This window comes from Vombatus ursinus, unplaced genomic scaffold (assembly GCF_900497805.2).
Source record: "Vombatus ursinus unplaced genomic scaffold, bare-nosed wombat genome assembly UNPS02015255.1, whole genome shotgun sequence".
Taxonomy (NCBI): Eukaryota; Metazoa; Chordata; class Mammalia; order Diprotodontia; family Vombatidae; genus Vombatus; species Vombatus ursinus.
In genome coordinates, this window is record NW_020955033.1 from 10440189 (window position 1) to 10463515 (window position 23327).

At 34.9% G+C, this 23327-nt stretch overlaps 1 protein-coding gene across 4 annotated transcripts in view; it reads left to right on the forward strand.

Annotated features, from left to right (window-relative positions):
• LOC114031875 (nucleolar protein 4) overlaps positions 1-23327 on the forward strand; it is a 427691-nt gene that overhangs the window by 76346 nt on the left and 328018 nt on the right. For all 4 annotated transcript variants that reach the window (XM_027847060.1, XM_027847059.1, XM_027847061.1 and 1 more), the window contains exon 2: positions 12320-12469. In XM_027847060.1, the coding sequence (XP_027702861.1) occupies positions 12320-12469 (150 nt within the window). The remainder of the gene's footprint in view (positions 1-12319; positions 12470-23327) is intronic.

The following is a 23327-nucleotide window of genomic DNA, read 5'->3' on the forward strand; positions in this document are numbered from 1 at the left end:
TTCTAGTTCTTTGGCATCAGAAAAAGTGCCACTTGAATATTTTGGAATATATTAGATCCTTAATTATATCTTTGATTTCCTTGGCATATACTTTCAGTCATTAATAGTATTTCTTGGTCAAAGAATAGGGACAATTTAGTTGCATTTATTGTGTAATTTTAAATTGATATAAAGCATGGATGGATCAATTTAAAGTTCCACTAACAATATATTAGTGCACCTATTTTCCCACAGCTGTTCCAACATTGACTGTCCATTTTTGTAATTTTTTTTTTCACAATTTTCATGTTGTGGGATGAAACCTCATAGTGGTTTTAATTTTCATTTCTCTTACTCTTAGTGATTTGGAGCATGTTTTCATATAATAATTTGTAATTTGAATGTTTCTTTTGAAAAGTGCTTTTTCTATCCATTGACTACTTACCTATTTGAGGAATTACTTTTGAGACTATGCATATATATGTGCATATATATGCATATACACATATATATGTATATACATATATATGTATGTGCATATATATACATAAATATTCCCTATATGTCTTGAATATCACATTTTTTCTATTTGAAACAAATTTTTTCCACTCTGCTGTTTGTCTTCTTATTCTCTGTTCACCTATTTTATTCATGAAAAAATCATTTAAGTGTTTTATAGTTATTTTAAAAATAAATCTTACCTATGTCTTTTTAGATTAATGCTAGATATGTTATGCATTTTCTTTTTGTTGGGTGGATATTTTGTTTGATGGATGTTTTTTGCTTTCAGTTTTCTTTTTTTATGCCAGTACGCTATAGGAATGCTAATCATTTTATTGGATTTATTTTGCATTCTGTTACCTTGCTATAGCTATTAAGAGTCTAAATTTGTATCTTCACTGGTTCTCTGGGTTTTCTTAATAAACCATCTTATCACGAAACAGGAATATATTTTGTCTCCTTTTTGCCAGTATTTATACTTTTAATTTCGTTCTCTGGTCCTATTGTTATCACTTTTCTAGAACTATGTTAATTAAGAGTGGAGAAAGGGGCATCCTTGCTTTATTCCTCTTTGTATTAAGAAAACTTTTAGTATTTCTTCATCACAAATAATGTTGGTTCCTAATTTTAATTATATGCTTTTGATCACATTAACAACAGGTTGTTCCATGCCTGTGCTTCCTAGGATTTTTTAACATAAATGAGTGCTGAATTTTGTCAAAGGCTTTTTCTGCACAGGAAATGGTCATGTAGGTTTTTTTTTTGGTTATCTTTATTGTTTCTATAATGTTAATAGATTGTATAATAGAGCACCATCTTTGTATCCCTGATCTGAATCTAACTTGGTCATAATGATTTATTTTTAGAATATATTTACATGTTCTCCTAAAGATAATTTAATCCTCCCACCCCATATTATATTCATTAGTAATATTTGTCTATAGTTCTCTTTGCCTGTTTTGTCTCTCCATGATTTAGATATCAGGACTATGGCTTTTCCCCCCTAGTTAAAGGAGTTTGGTAGAGTATCTTTTATTTTATTTTAAATACATTTTATAGCATAGGTATTAATTGCTCTTTAAATATTTAATATAATTTGTGTATGATTCCAATATATCTCTGGGTATTTCTCCACCTTTCTTAGTTCACTTAGGACTTTTGCTAAATTTGTTTTTCTGAGATTTGGATGTTTATGATTTTTATTTTTTGTTTTGTTAGTTTGGATATTTTATAGTTTTGTAGATAATCATCAACATCTTTTGAACTCTTAGCTTCGCTGATGCATAACTGTGTATAGTAGTTCTTGATAATTCTTTTTATTCAAAACCCTTTTTATTCCTAAACCTAACTCTTCCAATATTACTGTTAATTTCATTCCCTCCCACCTCCTTTGTAACTTTGCTCCATTAGTCATCCCCTATTTCCCATATATCTTCAATAACTGCTTCTTTACTGGCCTTTTCCCTTTCCTTGTCCTAAAAAACAAAGGATAGGAAAGCCAACAAAACAAAACAAAGCCTTCCCTTGACTCTGACATTCAATTCAGCAAGTGATCTCTGTTTTTCCCTTCCCCCAGTTCTCACCTGTGGCTCCAAGAAGCTGTAGCATATGCAGTGGCCACATCCTGGTAAACCATCTTGGCAGACGGGCTAAACCAGGTTGAGGGTAACAGATGGGCCTCAAACCTATCCAGCGGAATGGGTGGATGAAAATAATCTGTTCCAACAACCATGAAGGTGGTTGAAGCAGGCACCGTGGAATGCTTAGAGCTTGGTCACACGTGAAAGATGCCAAGTTCATCCATTGCATCTTGGGCCATCACCAGTCTCCTTAACTTTTCTTGCCATTGGACTTCAATGACTGTGGAAGAGAGAGTGAAGCTGACACCTTTGTGCAACTCTGCCTCAATTAAATCTAATTCACAAGAAAGTCAAGACATCAACCTTGATGTCATTGGTCTTCTCAGAGAATGAAGGATGGACAACAACTACATTCTAACAAAGCATTGACTAAATTACCCAAATCCAGTTCCTCAAAATCTATATAATACTTAACCCCTTGCAGTCCAGTGCCCTTCTAGTACTCTCTTAGAGCGTGCTGATGACCATATTGCTAATTCCATTGATCTTATTTCTCCTGTCCTTATCTTCATTTACCTCTCTATGGCATTTCACACCATGGGTCCCTCTTCCCTTCCCCACCCTGGGTTCTGAGTAACTTATTTCTGTTGGTTGCCTCTCTGACCATTCTCTAAATGTTTCTTTCCCTTTTTCTTCTGTCTCCAGCTTCCTACTTATGAGTATATGTCAAGATTATAATCCAAGTATTCTTTTCTCTCTACTTTCTTGTTCTCATCCATTCTCCTGGCTTCAATTTTCACTTTATGCAGACAACTCCAAAATTAATATCTCTATCCAAAACTTCTCCTCACTCCTCTTTAGTCCTATATTTCTAATTGCGGGATAGCTCAATATGGATATCTTGCCAGCACCTTAAACTCAACACATCTAAAATACTTTATTCTTTGCTTTCTCTCTTCCTCTATCCAATTAGTTGCCAAGTCCTGTCCTTTCTACCTTTAAAACATCTCTCATATATACTCCTTTCTCTCCTCTGACACTGCCACCACCCTGGCATACACCCTCATGCCTAGACCATTGCAAAATGATATTGGTTTGTTTCCCTGCCTCAGGTCTCTCTCTCCTCTAGTCTGTTCTTCAGGTTGTCAGATTGATCTTCCTAAAGTGCAATTCTGACCATGTCACTCCCCTACTCAATAAAATCCTCCAGGATATTATCTCCAGGATCAAATTTAAAATCTTCTGTTTGGCTTTTAAAACCCTCCCTAACCTGACTCCTTCCTACCTTATCAGTCTCTTTAACATCTCACTCCTTTCCACTTACTCTGAGATCCAGGGACCACGAGCCTATTTACTATTCCTTGAATATAACACTCCATCGACCAGCTCCATGACTTTTCACAGGCTCCCCTCCATGTCTGAAACTTTCTCCCTCTTCATTTCCCTTGGCTTCTTTCAAGACTCATCTAAAATCTCACTTTCTGCAAGAAACTTTTCCCACTCTTCTTTAGTCTTAGCACCTTTCCTCTAAGATTATCTCCCACTTATTCTGTATGTATCTTGTTTGTATATAGTTGTTTGTATGTTGTCTCCACGTTTAGACTATGAGCTCCTTGAGGGCAGGGACTGTCTTTTACCTCTTTTTGTATCTCCAAGCACTTAGGATAGTTCCTGGCACAAAGAAGACACTTAATAAATGTTTATTAATTGATTGATAATATAGCATTTTTGAACTTCTGAAATTAATAGAAAGTTGCTTTTTTATATCAAGCTTATATTTGCTTTTTTACAACTTCCATCCATAGCTTTTAGTTCTGCCATCTGGGGTCAACACCTTTTCCAGTGAGAGTTCTTCAGATACTTAAAGATAGACATAATGTTTACCTAAATCTTCTCTTCTGAAAATTAAACAACTGATCCTAATAAGACATCAAATCAAGGTTATTGTTGGAAGGCCTTATGTTCATCCTTTTCTGGAAAATCCATCTTATTAAAAAGTATCACACAGAAAAATACCGTTCTCCAAATATGATCTGACCAGGGAAGAATACAGTGCACTGTCATCTCCCTAGTCTTGAGCACTATACTTTCCTTAATGCACCCCAGTAACACAGTAGCTTTTTGGGCAGCTGTATCACACTGTTGACTCTTGTTCAGCTGGTCCTTCTCATTAGATTGTCAAATTTCTAAAAGCAGGCCCAAGGTCATTTCTACATTCTATATCCATATTTCATATCCCCAGAATTTAGCATAGTGGTTAAAACATAGTAGTTGCTTAATAAATGTTTTCTTTTCAATGAATGAATGATTTGGAAGCTTAGAGATTCCATGTCTAGTTTTTATTCTTTGGGCAACTAGCTGCGTGATCTTGGGTCACTTATATATCTCCAGACATCATTTTCCTCATAAGGAAATCAGAGCATTCAATTCAATTCAGTTCAACCTAGTTCATTTCAGTTAAAAAACAAACATTTACTAATCATTCCATGTTTGCAATTCACTGTGTTAGGAACTGAGAATACCACAAAAAAAAAAAAAAAAAGGAATTAGTCCCTGCCTTCAAGGAACTTGGAACTTACATTCCATTGTGGGTAGGGAGGTTTATATGTCATGTACACAAAGAAGCACAAACTAAATGCAGTTATACAAATTTATTTCAAGGGGGAGAAAGCACTAATTTCTAATGGTATAAGTAAAGACTTTGTGAAGGTGGTGGCATTGATTGCTAAGGTTCTTTCCAGCTATACAATGCTATACTTTTTAAGCATTTGTTTTTTGATAGCTGATTCTTCTCAGGTCTATTCTGTTAGAAAGAAGAAAAGGTGTGAGACCCATATCGTTCATTTGATGTTTGACCATTTTAAAATTAATCACAGAGACTTTGTAGACAGCTTCAGAATGACCTTATATTTTCCACAATAGGCTGTATCCTTGCTTTATTTTGCATTATTTTGTGTGAAAATAGCCTCTTGCCAAAGTATATAGGCATTTTAGTAATGATTGATATTCAAGTCCACATATTAATAGAACAGATTTTTGAATTCTAGTCTTAAGAAGAATAGTGGAAGAGCTGCCATGAAATAGAAACTCTTGTCTCAGAAGGTATGAACTACAAAGCTATGACGTATCTGGGAAAATCTATCAGTATGAAAAGGATTGCATAAGCAGCAGATAAAAAACAGGAAAAACAGCATAAATTTGTGGGAAAAGCAAAACCAGGAAGAAGCTTTTATGGTATTTAATCATAAAGAAAACAAGCTTCTTAAAAGAAAGTTATGTCTTAAAGATTATTATATTTCTCATTCTGAGCTAGATATCTTATGTCTTTTAACAAGTTTAGATTGAACAAATTTCATTGATTCTTATAGTTTTCTTAAGATTTCATCAAATTTATGGTTAGAAGGTGTTTTATTATTCCAGGAATTATTCTAAGGCAATTAAAAATATTTTTGCCCTTTGATTTTTGCATCATTAACATTTCCTCTTTCATATTGGACCTTTCCTTAGAACAAAGAAAAACACTTAAGAAAAGACTGCCAGTGCAGGGGCTACATCTGACACTACAGCCCATTGCAGGCCTGTAGGCCTTAGCTCTCTGTTGAGAGAAGGAAAAGCTGTATATTCTTATTACTTTTCCAGAGCTAAAATTGATTTTTTTCTCTTACAGTCTCATCTGAGTTATATTGCTTTTTAGTGTTGTTATTGTTTATATATTGTAATCACCATGTGTATTGTTCTCTTGGTTTGCTCTCATTTCATATGCTACATCTTTACATGTTTCTGTGTCTTCTTCATATTTGCTATTTCTTATGATACAGTAACATTACATCATGTTCATATACCACAATTTGTTCAGCCATTTCTTAATCTATGGGCATCCATTTTGGGGGGGGGGGTTCCTAGTTTTTTTTTCTTACTACCATAAAGAGAGCTGCTAGGAATATTTTATTATGTATAGGACCTTTCTGCCATTGACCTGAGATCACTGATTTATTACATTTTTTTGGGCATAACTCTGAATCATTTTACGAATGGTTGGCTTAATCTGTAATTCCACCAACAGTTTACTATTGTGCTTATAGACTTTTCCAACATTGATCTGATTTTTTTAAAAAAATTAACATCTTTGTCAATTTTCTGTGTATGAGGTAAACCTCAAAATTTTTTAAATTTTCGTTACTTTTATTAGTGATTTGGGGCAATTTTTCATCGGAATTACAAGCAAACACTAAAGACAATTGTTCCAAATCACCAATAATAAAATAAGTTAAAATTAAAGTAACTCTAAGACAAATTTAAAGATTTTTAAAAATAGGTACTATTACAGATGTAAAACAGGAAATTTTGTTTCTTCACTGCCTTAAGATTTTCTGTTTCCAATTTGTAGTGAAATATGGCTTCAGAACAGCCAAACTAAAGACCCTGCCACTTCCACCTCTGTGTGCATCCCCTCCCAATCCTCAATCAATTTCTCCATTGCTTGGGTAATTACTTCTTTTGAAGGCTGTACCTCTAAATTTGTTACACTTTTCTCATGACTTTTCTTGCAGTGTATATCCCTTCTCTTGTTGTGTCCAATCCAGTATTACATGCTCAACTGATAAACGCACACAAGTCAATCTACCCCAGCATAATGTACCACGCTCTGAGTACAAAATTGGTAAATTACAAGTGCCGTGAATTCATGATTTCATGTTCCTAACTTCAGTTCATCATAGATGCATACACAGATCTTACTTTTATTTTCAGTTCTACTCCATAGTTTGAAATGAATCTCAGTCTCCAGACCTTTTTGATCACTTGAGAAGTAAAGCCTTTACACTAGGCTCCGTACTCGTATTCCCTTTGTAACTACTTTAGCCCGAGCAAGAGCTGTCTACGGAAACTAAACTCCCCTCTTTTGTCAAGTTTTCCCTGGGTTACATTCCCAGAGAAGACAGAATAGTAATAATAATAAATAATATTTATATAGTGCTTTAAGGCTTGCGAAGCACCTTATCAATATTGTTCTATTTCCTCCCTCACACTGACTATGGGAGTTAGTTGCTGTTATTATCCCTATTTAACAGAAAAGGAAACTGAGACAGACAGAGGTTAAACTGCTTGCCTAGGATCATCCAGCTAGTGAGTGAGGCAGGAGGTAACCTCTGGTCTTCCTGACTCTAGGTCCAACACTCTATCCATTGAACTAGTTGACTCATTATTGCAGATAGAGTGCTAGCTAGATCTGAGACCAAGAAGACTGGATTCCAATCTTGACTCTAACACTTAATAGATGTGTGACCCTGGACAAGTTAATCAACCTCTCTGAGCCTCAGTTTATTCATTTGTAAAATGGAGAAAATAACTCCTATGTTATCTCTTATAGGGGTACTGTGAGGCTCACATGATATAACGTACATAAAGCAAACTTTATAAAAATATATAAACGTCAATTACCATTGAAATTTCTAAATTAAATTTGTATACCCCCCACACACATACTTTACCCTACAGTGAAATGTAAACTCCTTGGATGTTTTATTTTTTTATTCCTTGCCATTAACACATAGTAGAGGCTTATTCAATTGTTATACTGAATTAAGGTTTCATTGTTCTAAAAGTTTTGTTATATTTTCTGAACCTAGTTTTTCCAAAGTGATATCTTTGTTGCTGTCTCCCTCTGTCTTTTCCCTTCACACATGTAGCCTCAACACTGACTTCTTTCTTAACATATTGCCAATGAGTCTTATCTCCAGGTAATGATTATTTATTCTCTTGCCTCTTTTTAAAATATTATAATAGATATTAATGTCTCTGAAACCTAAATTATATTTTACCATTCTAGCCCTTAGTTAAATGTATTAATTTCAATATATATGTAATTGGGGGGAATGAGTGAATGCATTGCCTTTCTGAGTTACAGCCAATTCTCAAAGCACATAGATAATATGGGTTATTGAGTGCTGAAATAAGTCCCTAAACTTTATACTGCCAATGATTTCAGTTTTCTTTTTCTCCTAAGAGTAATTAGTGATTAACAAATATAAAAAGTGGTAGATTTTGTTTTTCTTTTTGTTTTGTTTGTTAATGTCTTTCTATTTATGTCTACCTTAGGATAAAGGTGCTAAGAATCAGGGAAATAATGACAGGTAGAAAGTGAAGGAGCCTAGATAATTTATTAACTGGTTAATTGTCCTCAATGACTAAAGGTGATTTGTGCATTCACTCTGCAGTGGTCACATGTTTCAGCTCAGTTGTGAAAGGTTCCTCAATCTCAAGACATTAGATGACAAAAGCTCATTTTGCTTAGGACTGAACATATGGTCAAGCAATGTTTATCCAGGTTTCATTTTGTTGGGATTGGCCTCTTAGTAACATGGACTTTGTTAATGCTGGAGAGAAAGGATGACTATGCTGTCTAAGTAATTATAACTACCCATTCAATGAAGAAACAGAGGATCGAAATTCAGTATTATGTTGTCACCTGTGGTGAGAAAAAATACACTCATACACACATACCCATGCACACACACACATATAATTAATGGCCAAATACAAAAATAATAAATAGCAATATTTACTGTTAATAGAAATTTATTTGTATCAGGTCGGAGGACTATAATTTTCCTTTAGATGTGGTATTTTGCCTGTGCTTGAAAAAAATTCTTTATTTACACCACTTAGAAAAAACAGGATTTGTGTTTTGTTTTTCTTTCATCCTAAAGAATGTCAGCAACTCTAATGCTGAGGTAAAATGCTGGATAAGGAGTCCTGGAGACCAAAACTCTTTAATAATGCCTATAATTATACATTTTTTCATATAATAATCATGCATCCCTTGAGTAATTAATGTCAGAATGTTAGAGTTTGAAATGACCTCAGAGACAATGTAGTCCAACCTTCTTGTTTTATACGTAAGGAAAATGAAGTAAAGAAAGAACTGACTTTCCCAAGTTACACAGGTGAAAAGTCACAGAGTTAAACGTTGTCTCTCTCAAATCTGTCACCAGTTGCATCTTTATCTCTCATACTCCCCCCTCCACCAGTACAGTACCAATACCAGTAAGTTGGATGACTTGACATTCCTTATAAATCTTTTCCTGTTTTTGTCTTTGTTCCTGAATGCAATGACTTTCATTGAATTTCTCTATGTTAAATCCTATCTGTAATTCTATCCCAAATGAAATGTCACTTTCTCCATGAAGCCTCTCCTGACCACCTCACCCCAAAATGAGCTCATCTTTCTCTGCATCCAGAAGCAACCACTGTTCCTAGTGTGGTTGATAGTTATTTCACATTATTTTCCTGTTCTAATTGAACAAATCTACTTGTTGATCCTCCTGACTTCACATAATTAATCTGCTAAAGGATGGAGAAGGATGACTGATGGTTGTGGGGGGTCTAGCTGCAAGCATAATCTGCCATTTAGCTACTCTGGCAGGGGGTGGTGGGGTGGCATGGGGTGGAACCTTGAAAGTCCTGAAATCAGGCTACTTTTTAAATGTAAGTCTTTAGGATTTTCTGCTTTGTGTGCTTTCTCACCTTTCTTCCTCTCTTTCTCTTTTCTTTTCCTGCCTTTTCCCTCCCTCCTTTCCTTCCTAATTGGCGACCTTTAGTGTCTATTTGATTTCTAGACCCTTTACTGAAATTGCTCACCAGCATATCAATTATAGTAATTGTCGTGATGATTTTCATGATTAGCACACACATCTTTTTTCTAATAACTGAACTGAAGTTATGTCAGGTGCTAACTAATTTCATTTATTGATCCTGAACAAGTAGATTTAAATAGACAGTGCTCTCATGTATTGTCCTTCTGTTGAATTCCCTCATTGACTTTCAAAGAAAAATATAAAGCATCAAAGGTTTTTGATAAATGTCATATTCAATATTTTTGAGAAAATTGTTTTTTATTTCTGCATGACAAATGCCAAGAAACTTTCCTTCACTGCTCTCACTAATGGCTTACTACTTTGGATGGAATAATTTGTCATTCTCTGTGTCCATTTTTTCTTCACAACTGACATTTCATACTGTGATGTGCATTATCCCAACCTGTCACCCTGACAGAACCATAACTAGTTTGGGGGGAATGGGACTTTGCCATAGGCTTCCAACAGTTGGGGGTGGATGGGTGGTATGTGCTTCCTTCCTGAAGCAGCACTGTTTGTGAGTCTCTCTGCTGCTGTGAATGATTACATAGCATTACTACCCTTAGGACTCTGATGCCATGAAGGCTTTTGGGCATCTCCTTCTCCCCAACCCCAGCAAGATGTGTAAGTTGAACCTTCTTAGGAATGGGTCATCTCTTCTCCCAGCATAGCTGTATCCAGAGTCAGAATTTCCTCTGCCCTTCTGGCTCCACATTAACCTAATTTGCCTTAGGCATAATTTCTCGCTCTGACTTCGCAACCTGATCCAATTTTCAGTAAGAGCTCTGAACAGAGGAGGAAGTAAGGAAATCTGGATCACTTTAGATCTTATGGTTTAAATATCTTATGCTTCTTATGAGTCAATCCTTTATTATTCGACTTTCTTATGGTACTTAAACCATACTTATAGTTACCTTTCAAAGAGATCCTATATTATCTGAGAGGCAGAATGATATAATGCAAAGAGTGCTGGATTTAGACTCAGGAAGACCTGGGTTCAAACTCTGCCACTTACATTTATGAACTGTGTAACCATGGACAAATCATATAACCTCTCAAAGCCTCAGTTTCTTCCTCTATAAAATGGGGATAATAGAACATGCACAAACTGTCGATTAATTGCAACACTCAAAATGTATTAAAACACTTTAGATACTTTAAAATGCTACATAAATGTCATTATTGTTCACAAGGAGGTACATGACAGAACTTTAGAATTAATCACAATTTTATTTTATCATAATAATGTTAATATTCTTAAGGTTGTTTTGTATTGCTCATTTCATAGATAACAAGGACTGCTTGATAGCATTAGATGTATTTTTATATACATGTGTCCTAATTTCTCAACATGCAAGTTCCTTGTGGGTATAGATTTGAATTGTATTTGAACAGAGTTGACCATACAACACTGATAAGTTTAGTCTTTGCAGACCGAATTTTGTTTGCCTCAATGCCTTTTATATGTTCCGATTAGACCAGTTTAATAAACAAACCATAGTTTGAAAAGAGAATTTGCAGTAGACACAGTATGTCCATTTGATGGTTATTAGTAATACTAGCACCACCATGTTAAGTTTACAGTGCAGAAAATAATTTATCATAGAATCATGACTATATTCATGTTCTTAGTTAATATTTTGTCTGGTTAATCAAGTCCTTTTTATTTAAGGATATATATCATGAGAGGTAACAATAGAGACTCTTTCAACCACAGTGTATCTTCATTCTGTTCATTCTCTGTATCATCACCATAGTTTAGGCCTTTATTACCTCTCTATTTTACTATTACAGTAGATGCCTAACTGATCTATCTCTAGTGCCTCTCTCTCTCTACTCCAATTTATCCTGCACAGTGCCTCTAACTTAATCTTTCTATGGCATAGTTTTATCATGCCATTTCCTTGCTCAAAACCTTACAATAACTCAACATTGCCTGCTGAATAAAATCCAAACTCCTTAGCTTAGCACCCAAGGTCCCTACCAGCTGGTCCCAACCTAACTTTCCAGATCTTTTTCACACATATATCCTTTTCTACAGTCTAACTTGATTTCCCACTGTTCCCTGAACATGATTTATGATGACAAACATCACTTGTTCTATATATCTTGTCTTCTACTAGATTGTAAGCTCTATGAGAGCAAGAGCTATGTCTTATTTATTATTATATTCCCTGGAGCCCCTAGGATAACATTCATTAGATTTCATTGGACTATTTGTTGAATTAATAAACAAATGTATAAACTTCTGGAATTGAGGGCTTATGAAATATACCTAATATTTAGTTGTACTAATTAACTTATACCTAAAAAATTTCCTCTAGCAATTTTTAAAAAGTTTTATATTTGGCTGTATACACATCATGCAAAGAAATAAAATAAAAATAAAATGATGAGGTCCTATTTGATGAAATTGGCAGCTGTGTTGAGTGAGTAGGTAATTTTTTCATGTCTTTTGGATTCTAAGTATAATTTAGAAGTAGAGGTAGGAATCTTCATTTACTACAGTAGGATGGTTAGCCTCATGAGTTAAAAAAAATGTTTAATCAGATTTCACTAAAGAAGATGTGTTACATGCTTACCAAAAGTTATTTATTAATCTTGCATTCCTTATCTGTTTTCCAGGATGGAGTAGGGGTAGATGAGAAGCTGTCTTTAAGGCGAGTAGCTGTGGTTGAAGATTTCTTTGACATTATCTATTCCATGCATGTGGAAACAGGGCCTAATGGAGAACAAATCAGAAAACATGCTGGACAGAAGAGAACGTACAAAGCAGTAAGTAAAAGAAAAAAGCATCTGAAAATATCTTGTATATATTTATAAAGGATGCATTAAGTATTTAGGACTTTATATCCATCATAATATAGGTTATGGCCAAACAATATCCACAACTTTAGTTTAGCTATATAATCTATATTTTATGTTATGTGCCTATAGAACATACATTAAGATAGTATTATATTATGTACAGATGAAACCTGCTTATATTGCCCTGACATTCCTGCAAATATATTATTTTAATTTGGAAGTTTCAACAATGACTATAACCAATACACAAAGAGCATCAGGTATCACTAGGGTACATATCATTATTGGATATTATTTATGTTTTAGACTGAAAACTTTTAATGTCTTTACAATAAAAGAATATGTGAACAACAGATTTAATATTCTCTCAATTGACCAGATAAACATATTCCATTATGAAATTATAATTTCTCTTATCTAATAACATTTCTTGGTCTATCTAGATACTTTAATTCTTTTTTTATTTAATTAAGAAATTTTGTTACGGAATTAGATTTAGCAAATTCACATCTTCTTATAAATATTTCATTGTCCTTTTCCAATAGAGGTACCACAGCATAAATCTATGTGCTTCTAATGTGAAAAAAAAATACATTCCATAGACAAAATAGTGGTTGATCCATAATTAATGAGCCTTTGTTTTCTGGCTACTGTTATCTTAATTATTTTCAGCTATATTGATATATAATATCAGCCTGGATGCATTTTTTCTTTACAGATACAGAAAAAAGTGTGAAATGTTCAAAGTTTCAAATACAGGTACTTATGTTTGAAAATTAGCTACTGAGCATAAGAAATAGCTTCTTTTCCATAACTATTTTTTGCTATATTGCTAGGGTCATATCAGATCTTTAGAGTTGCATAATAACCCTCAATATATGTTGTATTTATTCCCTTATTCCCATGGTTTTGTTTCCTGGCTGTTTCCAAACTGCATGGTATTTGGGCAGGCACTTTAGCAAGTTTTCTCACCTAATTCTGCCAAATAAAGATCATTTTTACCTCTCATCTTAGGAGATTTTCTACCATTACTAATGGTAGTTGCTCAATTCTTTTAGTATTTTGATATAAGCTAATATTCAGAACACACTAATTTTCACTTATCTTTTAAACCAGGCTTGAGTCCCTGGTCATCACTTCTAGAAAAGAGTAAATGCATTTATCTACTAATCTCACTAACTCTGCATTCTTTTATGGTATTTCACTTGCATGAAACAGATTTGTGAATTTTAAGTTTCAGTGAGACTTTTCATCAATGGAATACCAAAATACAGTATATTAAATTAAGCTAAAAACCTGTCTTTTTTTGCACAGTGGTACGTTATCCAGTATACAATATGTACTAAAAGCAATTTTTACAGGTTAGTCTTTGAAACACCTTCATTAAAGACTTTTTATTGTTGCAGTAATATGACTTAATAATATAGGCCAACATCTCTCTCTCTTTATGTAATTCTATATTAGTTTTCTTACAGGATTATATGGAGAGAATCCGATCCATAGTCCATGCAAGACATCCATTCAAATTACTTTTTTATAATATTTCATTTTGTATTAACTATGTAAGAATGTTGTTTGCATTATTTTATTGGAGAAATAACCTGAGAAGTATAAGAAGCATCTTAAGCTTGGTGTATTCCCTGATGAGAATGGATCTTGAAACCATTCCAAATTTGAATCCCTCCCAATGGTCTCCCTTTACTTCTGTGCCTTTCCCAGCATGCATTTATTCCTCCCTGTAACTAGTACTGTCTTCTTTCTGACATTGTCAAAGTTCCTATTCCTTTGCTCTCTAGTAGATTTATATTATATCCCAGTAGTGTAGGTTTTTTATTCCAAGTATCAATAATTAATTATAGAAAAATAGTCACCTGTGCAAGCAAAATAATGTGCATTCTATAAAGTGAACTGTTCATTTAATAGACAATAAAACTACATAATTTTTCATAGAGCTGTTAAGGATTGTAATGGCTCCAATCTGTTAAGTATGTTATTTTCTCTCAGAATTATTGTCATTATAAAGGACATTCATGAAGTATACTGGATAGCTAAAATTTCTTTTTAATTTCAACATTGCAACTCTTGGAACATTCTCCATTATATTCATTATTTTCTTCTCTCCTTCATTCTTCCTCCTCCTTTATTTTTCTTCCTCCTTCCAATAAAACCAAATACTCTTAATCACATGACTTATCACTAGTGTATTATCTTCATTCTTAGTATTATGGTCAACATAGTCTACATTTTTGCATATCTAGTTTATATCTTATCACTATGAAGGAAATAGTTTTTATGTTGGGTTGATATGGGGATAGTATTTAGTTTTATATAGCTATAAGATATCATTCCCTGAAATATCTAGGTGCTTCACAGATTACACATATTTCACCATGATCTGAATTTAGGTACCTGCTTTCTATTTTACATAAACTTTTCTGAAAATCCTCATAAAATGACACATTTAGGAATAAAAAAAGACTATCTGATCCTACAGGATTACATTTTCAGTCTTGTTTCATTCTGATATCTTCTTTTGTCTTTAATGTGTATGTGTGTGAGTATGTATGCTACTTATATAATGGGCAGATACACAAATGTATCCCATGTAATGCATACCAGTACAGTCAGCTCTTGATTATCTTCAGTCATGAAGGGGGAACAGTAGTGTGGATAGTCTAAAACTGCATTTAGTAACTAAAAATAAAACAAAACAAAAACACTTGTTTAGGTGCTTGGGCTGTTCTTTTGTATCTACTCTTTTGATTTTTGATGATTGAGGATTTTACTTCAAAGAAAATGGTAAAGCCATAGTACCAAAATCTATCCAAAGAAGAGCTGTGACATTTTATAAGTTCCCAGTCCTTATACTTACCAAATCTTCCCTGCCACCAACAAATGCTAGAAATAGACCCCTTTCTCTTAGCTGTCCTCAGGCTTAGTAGATCTGGTTCCTGCAAAACTTCCTCTAGAACTCAGATTGTTTAATTTTTGAGTTTGAAAGGGTACCCCTGTTCAAGGCAAAGTAAAAGTGGGCAATGGCACTAGAACAAGTAATTAAGCAGAGTTGGTGCTGTCAGAAAAGGGAGCTGTATGTATAGTTTCCCTAGCAAAGAACAAGTAACTAAGCAGATTATCTCAGGTGAAAATAATATTTGCTATTGATAAGCCACAAATATAAACAAATGTGAATGATAGATCATATATTTGCTTATGTGCAAAACTGCTGATTAGGACACTGGTTCACTAAACTAACAACCAACTACAGTGGATGGATTGGGCAGGCCCAGGAAGCAATTTAAATAGCTGTGCCAACTGCTATTACAGTTGCAGTCGTTTATGTTACCATGACTCAAAGCTTGAAAGATAAGGGTAGTGCCAAACATTAACTCCTCACTCTTAGTGTAGTCAGGCTTCTTCGGTCTCTTGGAAAAATCCCAGGTTAGCCTAATTTCTGGCCACTTTCTGTCTAAGTGGAAATTGATGTTTTCCCTGAATTGCTGAGTAGGAAAGTAGAGGTTCAAGTCTCATTGTTCCTGGAAACCTTTGCTACTTTCCAGAAGAAACTGAAGTATGTGCTGGGTTTGGCCTCTTCTCAATCTACATTAAGAACAAGGCTTTCCCTGAAGAGGCAAGAGAGAGGAAAGTGAGGGAGAATGGGTGATAAAAAAGAACATGGAAGGTGAAAATGAGGGGGAAAAAGTATATAAAAAACAGAAGGAGGAAAGTGTGGAACATGATATATTAAAACAGAGATGTAAAGAAGAAAAGCAGGAGTGTGTCTAGATGTCTTTGTGTGAAGGGTGTTTTGTAATTGTGTACATATAGTTTCTGTGTGTGTCTTGGCAAGTAGACTCCCAAGTATTTAATATTGTCTGCGGTTATTTTAAATGGAATATTTCTTTTCTGCTGGGTTTTGTTGGTAACATACAGAGATGCTGATCATTTGTATAAGTTTATTTTATATTCCATAACTTTGCTACAGTTATTGTTTTGATCAGTTTTTTAGTTGATTCTCTAGCATTTTCTAAGTATAGCATTATATCATCTGCAAAGAGTGGTAGTTTTGTTTCCTCATTGCCAATGCTTATTTCTTTAATTTCTTTTTCTTTTCCTATTGATATAGCTAACATTTTCTAGCGAAGTATTGAATAATAACATGAAAATGAAAAGCTTTACTTCACCCCTGATCTTATTGGAAAGACTTCTAGTTTATCTGCATTACAGACAATGTTTGTTCTTGGTTTTAGGCAGATATGACTTATCATTTTAAGAAAAGTTCCATTTATTCCAGTGTTTTTTGGTGCTTTTAATAGGAATGGGTGTTAAATTATGTCAAAAGTTTTTCTGCATTTATTGATGTAATCATAATTTTTGTTATTTTTTATTGATATGGTCAATTATGCTTAAAGTTTTCCTAATATTGAATCAGCTTTGCATTTCTGGTATATATCCAGCTCTGTCATAATGTTTGATCTTTGGGATATATTGCTGTAGTGTCCTTGCCAGTATTTTATTTAGAATTTTTGCATCAATATTCATTAGGGAAAATTGGTGTATAGTTTTCTTTCTTTGTTTTTGCTCTTTAGGTATCAAAAACTATATTTATGTCATAGAAGGAATTTGGTAGTACTCCTTGTTTATCTGTTTTTTCAAACAGCTTTTATAATATTGAAATTAATTATTCTTTAAATGTTTGGTAGAATTTGCTTATGAATCTATCTAGTTTTGTTTTATGTTTCTCTAGGGAGCTCATTTATGGTTTGCTCAATTTCTTTTTCTGAGATAGATTATTTAAGTGTCCTATTTCCTATTCTTTTAATCTGGGAAATATATATTTTTGTAAATATTCATCTATTTTATTTGGACTACCAGTTTTGTTGTCATATAGTTGGGCAAAATAGTTCCTAGTAATTATTTTAATTTCATTTTCATCGATTGTGTATTCATTCTTCATTTTTGATACTGGTAATTTGCTTTTCTTTCTTTTTTAAAAAGCAAATTCACCAATGGATTATCAATTTTTAGGTATTTTTAATAAAATCAGCTCCATTTTATTTATTATTTTTACTTGATAATTTCAATTAATCTTTTTTAATTTTCAGGATTTTTACTTTATTTAGTTGGGATTTTAATTTATTTTTATTTCAATTTTTTTAGTTGCATGCCCAATTCATTGATCTGCTCTTTTGCTCTTTTGTTGATATAAACATTTAGAGACATAAATTTCCCCCTAAGTACTGCTTTGGCTCATTCCACAAATTTTGATATGTTGTCTCATTGTTGTCATTATCTGTAATGAAATTATTGCATGTTTCTATGATTTATTCTTTGATCCTTTCATTCTTTAGGATTAGATTATTTAGTTTCCAATTAATTTTTAATTGAAATTTCAAGGGGTCTGCATTGTATGATATTTTTTATTGCATATGGTCCAGAAAGGGCAAATTTAATATTTCTTTCTTTCTGTATTTATTAGGTTTTTATGCGTGGATACATGGTTAATTTTTGTGAAGGTGCCATGTGCAGCTCAGAAAGAATTATATTCCTTTCTATTCCCATTCAGTTTTCTCCAGCAGCCTATCACATCTGTTTTTTAAAATTCTATTCATTTATTTAACTTTTTTCTTATTTATTTTATGGTTAGATTTCTCTAGTTCTAAGAAGAGTAAACTGAGGCTCCCTACTAGTATAGTTTTACTGTCTATTTCCTCCTGAAACTCATTTAATTTTTCCATCAAAAATTTTCAACCTTGATATCATTCATTGTCTATAGTACTTTTTAGCAAAATGTAGTTTCTCTGACTGTCTCTTTTGATTAGGTCTATTTTTACTATTGCTTCATTTGAGATCATGATTTCTCCCCCTGCCTTTTTTACTTCAGCTGAAGCATAATAAAATCTGTTCCCATTCTTTATTTTAATTCTGTGTATCTTTATATTTCAATCATGTCTCTTATAAACAACATATTGTTGAATTTTGGTTTCTAGTCTATTCTACTATTCTCCTTCATTTTGTGATTGAGCTAATCCTATTTACACTCACTATTATTACTGGTAACTGTATTTCCAACCATCTTCTCCTCTTCTATTTATCCTTCTTTTTTTAAACTTTATCCCTTCCTCAAAATTCCGTTTTACTTCTGACCACTACTTCCCTCAATTTACCTTCCCTCTTATTACCCCACACCCCCTTTCTCTTAGCCTTTTTCCCTTCTACTTTTCTGATGGGTAAGATGAATTTCTATATCCAACTCTGTGTGTGTGTATATTTAGCTAGACATACATGTATATGTGTGATATATAGTGTATAGGTAGATAGATATCTGTATCTTTATCTATCTATTTATCTGTCTGTCTGTCTATTCTTCTATCTTTGAACCAGTTCAGGTAAGAGGGAAATTCAAGTGTTTACTTTCTCCCCTCTCCTTTTGCCCTCCATTTTAAACTCTTGCTATTTTACCTCTTTTATGTAAGATAATTTTCCTCATTCCTTCACTCCCTTCCCCCTTCTCCCAGTGCATCCCTCTTTCACATCCTTCTATTTTTCTTTTGAGATCATCCCAACATAATAGACTCACATCATGTCCTCTGTCTAAATAGACTCCTTTTTACTGCCCTAATGATGATAAAGTTCGTAGGGATTCTATTTATAATCTTCCCATTTTAGAATGTTAACAGTTTAACATTAAGTCCCTTATAATTTCTCACTCTCCTTGACATATAGCAGTCCATGCTGCCATCCTGCTTCTGTCTCTATGTGAATGTTACAGAGTCCTGGGTCTTTGCAGCTTGAGCTGATTTCAGTATACTCAGCCCAGCCTCTACATGAATGCACAGAGGTAAGCCTGCTGGTAGAGGTTATCAGTCTGTATTTTTCCATGGAAAAAAGGGAAGGAAGCCAGAATCATCGATATTATCTTGTCTCCAGATTCTGTTAGAGAACATCTTCCTCAGTGTTTCAATTCCCTACCATCAGTACTATGAGAAATCAACACTGGAGAAGTTATTGGCTAACACTTATACTTATACATGTGAGGAGAAGCCCCAGGTGGGAGAATGATCAAAACACTCAACTGTCCGTGGCTCTTCTCCTCCTGAGTCTTTAGCTCTCCACCTTTGCTTGACTCCTTTAGTTCTTTCTGAGCTGAAACAGCTTCTGTGACCTCCATGCCTGGCCTTCTAGCTATGTTGGCCTAGGTATAGACAAATCCCCTTTTCTCCTTGGATCAGATAAGACAAGTTTGAAATTTTTCAAAGGGGAAAGTTACAAGGAAACAAAAATGAAACAAGACAATTCAAAAGCATAGAAACAAATGTTTCTCTGTTGTTTAGTTTGCTTTTATGGATTCCTTTTCTAATGTATAATCACAAACTGGCTTGACTGGAACATAGCTTCCTAAACACTTTTCTTCAGTCTTATTTTTGCCTCTACTTTTCTTGGGGATAGATCTTAGAATGAGTGGGGCAACCACTTAACCTAAAGTAGACAAGTTGTAAACACTGTTAGGTCTAATGGGATTTTCAGTCTTTTCCCAAACCTGTTCTGTTTCCTAGTTCTGAGTGTTACGGTTGTCTCCAGGGTTGTTCTTGCTAACCCTAGAATTTCTTGTATAATTCCTTACCCAAAAGCTTCCTTCATTAGTTCTGCCTTCTCCACTTCTCCCCTCCCACTAAAATTTTTTATCACTCTGGATACATGGGAGTCTTATTTTCTTCCCTGAACATTCCTTTTTTTCTTGTCATTGACCAGAAGCATGTACCCTGGATGGTTCCACAATTCGACATGTATATATCAAGGATCTCCTCTATACAATGCACTGCAGGGATACAGAGATGAATAAGATGCACACAGTGTCTGCCCTCATGGAGCTTTCAGTCTTGTCAAGGGATAAAACAAGTATGTAAATAATTATAACAAAAGGCAAAATATATTCAAGTACTATAAGAGCTAGGGCAGTTAGGTGGTACAGTGGATAGAGTGTTGGGCCTGGAGTCAGAAAGACTCATCTTCATGAGTTCAAATCCAGCCTCAGGCTTACTAGCTGTGTGACCCTAGGCAAGTCACTCAGCCCTGTTTGTCTCAGTTCCTCATCTGTAAAATGAACTGGAGAAGAAAATGGCAAACCATCCCAGGATCTTTGCCAAGAAAACCCCAAATGGGGTCACAAAGAATTGGAAATGACTGAAAAATGACCAAACCAAACCATAGGAGGTATAAATAGGTGTCACAGAGGCTCATAGGCAGGAGCAATCTCATCCAGTTTGAGGCCTCATAAAGAAGGTGTCATTTAAGCTGGTCCTTAGAGGATGGATATAATTTTGACAAGGAGATACAGGGTGAAAGGGTTTTCTAAGCATTTGCTGAATTTCTGTAACACCTAGCTTCTTCATCTAATATCAAACAATCATTTATTAAGAACCTACTATGTTCTAGACACTGTGCTGAGCATTGGGGTTACAAAAAACACAAAGACAGTCTTTGTCCTCATGGGGCTTACAGTTTAATTGAGGAATGCCATTAGAGCCTAATCTCTTTAGCAGGCCATATGTGGCTTCCCCCATGGGCATACCCTTCCTTGGAGCTTGCCTGTGTTATAGAGACAGGCCTCACTCCTTCCTTCACCAAAGCTTCCATCCTCTCTTGGATAACTTTGTAGGTTGCATTTTCACATCTGTGGAGCAGCAGGGGCCCAGCTACTGGGAGGTCCAGAGCTCAGTGAAGCCTTTCCTTCCACTTCTGAGGTTCTCTCTCTTTTCTTTTTTCATTCCTTAGTTACCCATCACAGAATACTTTCATATTACTACCCCTCACATACTATATGTTCCCACCAAAGTGGTCTGCTTGGTGCTTCCTGCATATGGCGTCCCATCTTTGTCGCCATGCTGTTGCCCAGGCCATGCCTTGTTGCCCTTACACATTTCTGCGTCTTGGAATACCTAGCTCAGCTCCCTTTATGGATCAGCTCCAATACTGCCTCTCACAGGAAGGCTTTGTTGTTCCCCTCCCCCAGTTAATGTTCTCTCCTCATCACCCAGTAAATTACTTTGTGTTTACTTAAGGTAGTAGAGAGAGAGTTGGCCTCAGAAATAGGAAGACATGGATTGAAGTTCCTCTTCTTACACACACTGAATATATGATGTTGAGCAGGTGTTCTAAGCAACTCTCTAAGACTATATATGAGCTGCAGAAAAGATACTGACCTGCATTGATAGTGGGAATTTTCTCATCTGTTTCCTAAACTGAGAAAATCATAGTTCAAACCTCTGTCCCTATATTTTGTATTTATTTGGGTGTGTGTTGTTACACCTAGTTGGATAAAAACTCCCTGAGTGAAGGTACTATTTCATCTTCATCCTTGTATACTCAGTACCTAGCACAATGCTTGGCACATAGTCAATTAATAAATGTTTGTTGAATTAAATTAAATTGAGATTGAAATCAGTAATAGTTACATAATATTAATGAATGAAGAAGGATGGCTAGATCAGTATTCTCTAAACATTTTTTATCTTGTACCCCTTTGAGTCATTTTTTTTATCATTCACTCTTTAAATAAATATATATTCGTTTTTAAATTATATACATATACTTCTGACTCAAACTATGACTCACTATCCCACTGAAAACAAGAAGGAAGCAGCAGTACCCTTGTTGATAGGTCATTGCTCTGGAGCAGAGAATGACCTACAGGGGCTGTAGCCAGAGCTTGAGATGATCTGGCAGGAAGGGGAAGTGCAGAAAATGAGTATCCTGCAGGCTTAGGAAGAATTGCCTTAATGGCACTTGCACAGATACTTCTATAGGTACTTGTGTAATGGTTAGGTTACCAGCATTTTGAGGGGCTAGTGTGGCAGAGAGGAAGCTGGGTGCCTGTGCATTTGAGGCAAAGAGAAGATTAGGGGAGTGTGGGACCACAATCAGTGAAGGAGTGGTGTGGTTGTTTGGGAGACAAGTTCCATGGCTGGCTATTGTGGGAAGGGTGGGATGTGACTCATCTCTACGCCTTCATGTTTTTTGATCACATACTTTTGGGAAGTTCATGTTATGCTCCCCTTAGGTTCATGCCATAACTTCAGTTTTGGAGACTACTAGGGTAGACAGGAGTTAACATGAAAGAGGTGGGAATTTCAGTGGACTATAGGATTAACAAAAATCAATAGGGTGATAGAGAACTTTAAAAAAATCCTCACGCCATCATAGGATACACTGAGAGCTATAATGAGAGTCCATAACAAAAGAAGTGTTGTTCCTCTTGTATTCTGCCTTGATCAGAACACATCTGAGGCATCGTGCTCAGTTCTGGGCTCCACGTTTTGGGAAGGACATTAGCAAGCTGTAGTGTGTCCAGAGAAGGGTTAGTAGGATGGTGAAGCAATGGAAGAGGATGCTACAAGAGGATTAAACTGGAGATATTTAGCTTGGCAGGAATATAATAGCTGTCTTTCAGTCTTTCAAAGACTGTCTGTCATATGGCACTGGGCAAATGGTTTGCCTTGTTCTCCTTGGCTCCAAAAGGCAGAACTAGGAAAAATGGATAAAAGTTGTACCAACACAAGTGGAAAAACTTCCTATTAGAGCTCCCCAAGAGTGGAATGGGCTGCCTAAGACTCTGTGTTTCTCATCACTGGAAGTCTGTCAGTGGAAGCTAATCAAGGAGAATGAGGACTGAGAAAAGGCCATTGGATTTGACTGCTGAAGAGATCAATGGTAACTTTGGAGAGAGAGCGGTTTCTGTGGGATGATAAGGTCAGAAGCCGGATTGTAAGCAGTCACAGAGAGCACAGACTCTCAGAGATGAGAGAGATCTCAGATGCCATCTTGTCCA